At 45.6% G+C, this 3,485-nt stretch overlaps 1 protein-coding gene across 20 annotated transcripts in view; it reads right to left on the bottom strand.

The window, feature by feature from the left end:
• CAMK2G (calcium/calmodulin dependent protein kinase II gamma) overlaps positions 1-3,485 on the bottom strand; it is a 221,727-nt gene that overhangs the window by 64,783 nt on the left and 153,459 nt on the right. For all 20 annotated transcript variants that reach the window (XM_019502389.1, XM_019502390.1, XM_019502397.1 and 17 more), the window contains exon 11: positions 74-157. In XM_019502389.1, the coding sequence (XP_019357934.1) occupies positions 74-157 (84 nt within the window). The remainder of the gene's footprint in view (positions 1-73; positions 158-3,485) is intronic.

Genomic DNA, 3,485 nt, shown 5'->3' with positions numbered 1-3,485 from the left:
TGCAACCTATTTCTCCCTTCTAGCGTGCCCACATCCCCCCCTTCCCACCACCCAGAAAAGAAAACAGACTAACTTTCAGCTTTCTTCTGGCATTGAACTTTCTCAAGCACTCCACAGTCTCTTGTCTGTGCATCATTGAGGCCACAGTGGATCGTTGCTGGAAAACAGAATCAAGAAAGGATCACTGAAGTGTTCTAAACAAATTAGCAAGACAGGTTCTTCCTCCAACTCTCTACCTATACATCACCAATATGCAAACCAACATGACTAAGCTCCTCATTTTCAGGTGCCCAGTTTTTTAACCAGATACTAACTTGATAATGAGGACTTGATGGCAGAAATCAGCATTAATGTGACATTAGTAACAAGCTAACTTGTTTAAAATCTCTTGCCACAGTATGGAGGTCAAAGGCCTGGGAAACTAAGTAACTGAGGTATACATGAATAACAATGATCTGTTTCTCAGATTCCTAAGAAAAAGTGAACATAAAAATAAGGCAAGTCAAATTAGCCAGTAATTACACAGAGAGGAGCAACAGCGAGATGTGGAGTTTTGTTACTAAAACCTCAAAAAGAAAATTCAAATTAGAGAATAAACACCATTTGCATGGTCCTCCTGATACCTAGTGAACAAAGCTCTCATTGAATCTGAGTTTGTGACTGGCCCAGTATGCAAAGGACTCAGCCGCCTCACATCAAATGCCAGAGATATTTAGCAAGCAATGGGGAGAAAATCATGTGGCTTAGGCACAGAATTCTACCATATCAAACCAACAGCCTGAGCATAACCTTTAGAAGGTGGTGCAAACTTGCACAAGCAGTTGGCTGAAGTAATGGCAGCTGCAGGAACTGCACTTCCCAGAAGTACCACCACTGATTTAGAGCACATTAGGAAGCCAGAGGAGAATGCCAGAACTAGCTAAAGCTTACTCAAACACATTAGTACTAGTCTGGAATCTCTTTACAAGCTCAGTGGGTGAAGGATTATCATGGCTGAACTACAGATATTACAGATCCTCCATTAGCTACCTCTTGGTTTGAACAAATTCTTCAAGATGTGAGAAAAAATAAAACAAAACAAAAAACACATGCTGTGTTGAGAATCTGCTAGTTATGGAAGGAACAACAGAGGTGTCAAACTCACCCAGCCTGTGGTACGGGGCCTGTGCACAGGCTGGCTCTGCATTCCAACACATGTCCTGGAGTAACCAGAGCTGGTGCTGTGTGGCCCTGTTTTGCTTCTACCACTCCAAGTTGGAGCAGGCACTATGTAGCCTATTTAGCACACCCCACATGCTGTTTGTGGGCCACTCTGAGACCCACAGGAGCCACATAATACAGCTCTGACCCTTAGGAGATATTTTGGACATCCCTGCTCTACAGCAACATCAAACCTACCAACCCTGCTTTAAAGGCTAGGCACCTGGTATACATCAGGGCTGACAACTGTTGGAGGAGAAGGATGTGCTCAGCTGATCTCTTCTAAAGAGCATCTTGTTTCAGTTCACTCCGCCTCCTGCCGATTGAACACGAGGCCTGAACATGAAGCTGTAGCAATGTGGCTTGCATATAATACCACAAAGCATTAAGACTGTTGACCCTGGCAGGCATGTCTTGTGCTTCCATGCAAAACCATGGCTAGTCTTTTGGTTCACCTAAGGACAGCAACAAGTCTCAAGAATGGGAATGTAATGCATCATACACACTGGGTATGCAATGGACACTGTGAGAACAGCTTTAAACACCAAAGGCGTTTCCACACATGCTCCAGGACTTGGGGGAGGGCGGAGCTTGTTAATTAGAACAGCTCTGAGAACCACTCTAATTAAAGTGCCTACAGCGTCTCATGCATCATCGTCCCTGCATTTCAAAATGAATAAGCTGTAGTCAAAGGGCGTCCATCATCATTCTGAAGTACAGGGACACTGATGCAAGAGACACAGAGGCTGCTGGAGTACGCTAATTAGCATGCTCCAGCAGACTTGATTAATCGAGACTGCTCTGATGCGCTGCAATTACACTGTGTCTGAGCAGCCTCCCTTCATGTCTAGGGGCACCCCAAGCACGAAGGAGACTGAAGTGACTTGTGAACTAAAATCATTAGTCTTTACTAAGCTCTATATTATGCAGAAAAAGAATGTCCCTTTCCACGGTGTTATAGGAGGAGTGCTCCTGACTTGCACAGCTCTAGTCTAAGGCACTGGGGTGAAAGTTAAAATATAAAAGCCACAATTTGGTTACAAACATGCAGGAAAAAAAACCCTCTGCTAGTGTAAATGTGCACAGTTCCAACTGCAGTAGAACCTGCCCTCATTACATTAGATAAGGATCCAGCCCAGTGTTCACAATGATAATAGCACACGAACACAACACGTGAATTGCCAACTACATTTCTCTTGGAGAAATGGGAAACTTACCGCTATTCTCTCATGAACAGGTAAACAAGAGTTAGCTAACAGCATACTAAGAACACAAAAGGAAACCAGCAGCAGCATGCTATGGTATTAGATGATTCTGTTTAATTAGTTTCAAGTAGAAACATTCAGTCTGAGAAAGGGAGAAGTCATTCCCCAGCCTGCCCCCAACTGCATTTCAGGATATCCCTGCCAGCTCTGCAGGAGATGAGAAGATAACCACACTTGCGGTCTATAAAGGAGACAGCTTAATGGACAGAACTAGCTAAAAACATTTCACTACTACCAGCATTACAGTTAATGACAACACGGTAAGCCTGTTTTTCAAAGCCAAATGTGAAAATGCTCCAACTCAATTGCAAAGACAAACTACCACAAAATGGGACTGAAGATTCATAAGTCACAATCCCTGTTGTCCCCCTGTACATAACTTATTATTATGATCTGCACCAAAAAAAAATTAAGTTCCTGGATAAATTATTCTGAAAAGCCAAGCCATTTTTCTGCAAATTCCAAAATGAACTCTATAACCCTATGCAACAGGTTGGCCCTTCCCCTGTCACCACCCACAATCCAAAGTAAACAATCTGGTTTAAGGCAGCACCTGATTTCTGCCACCAGAAGTACTTAGAGGTGCAGAGATTTACTGGTGCCGATACGATATGGACCGACGTAAGGAAAAGTGACGTTATTGGTAATCGGCTTTTTTGGCTGATGTGGCTGATAAATGCCCCATTCATGCATTCAGCCACAACACCCATGTAGCCCGGGAGCTTGAAGAGCAGCATCCAGCTGGTAAGTCAGGATGGGGCTGGGCAAAGGGTGTGGGGGAGGGCAGATTGAGGCCCCCCCACGGTGAGGGAGTGAGTGGGGCGGGGGCAGGTGCTGCCCAGCCTAGGCAGGGCAGGCCTGGGGACGGAAGTGTGGCTTGTCTGGGTGCCACAGGAAGGGGGAGCAGCTCCCACTGCTGTGCACCCCCAGGGAAGGCACAGGGGGCACATGTGCCCCTTGGAATCTGTGCGTGGGCAAGGGCGAGCTGCCGCTGTGGCCTGGGGCTGGCACCTGGACTTT

The sequence above is a fragment of the Gavialis gangeticus genome, unplaced genomic scaffold (assembly GCF_001723915.1).
Source record: "Gavialis gangeticus isolate Ggan-Ray unplaced genomic scaffold, GavGan_comp1, whole genome shotgun sequence".
Taxonomy (NCBI): Eukaryota; Metazoa; Chordata; order Crocodylia; family Gavialidae; genus Gavialis; species Gavialis gangeticus.
This window is presented reverse-complemented; position numbering and strand designations above follow the sequence as displayed.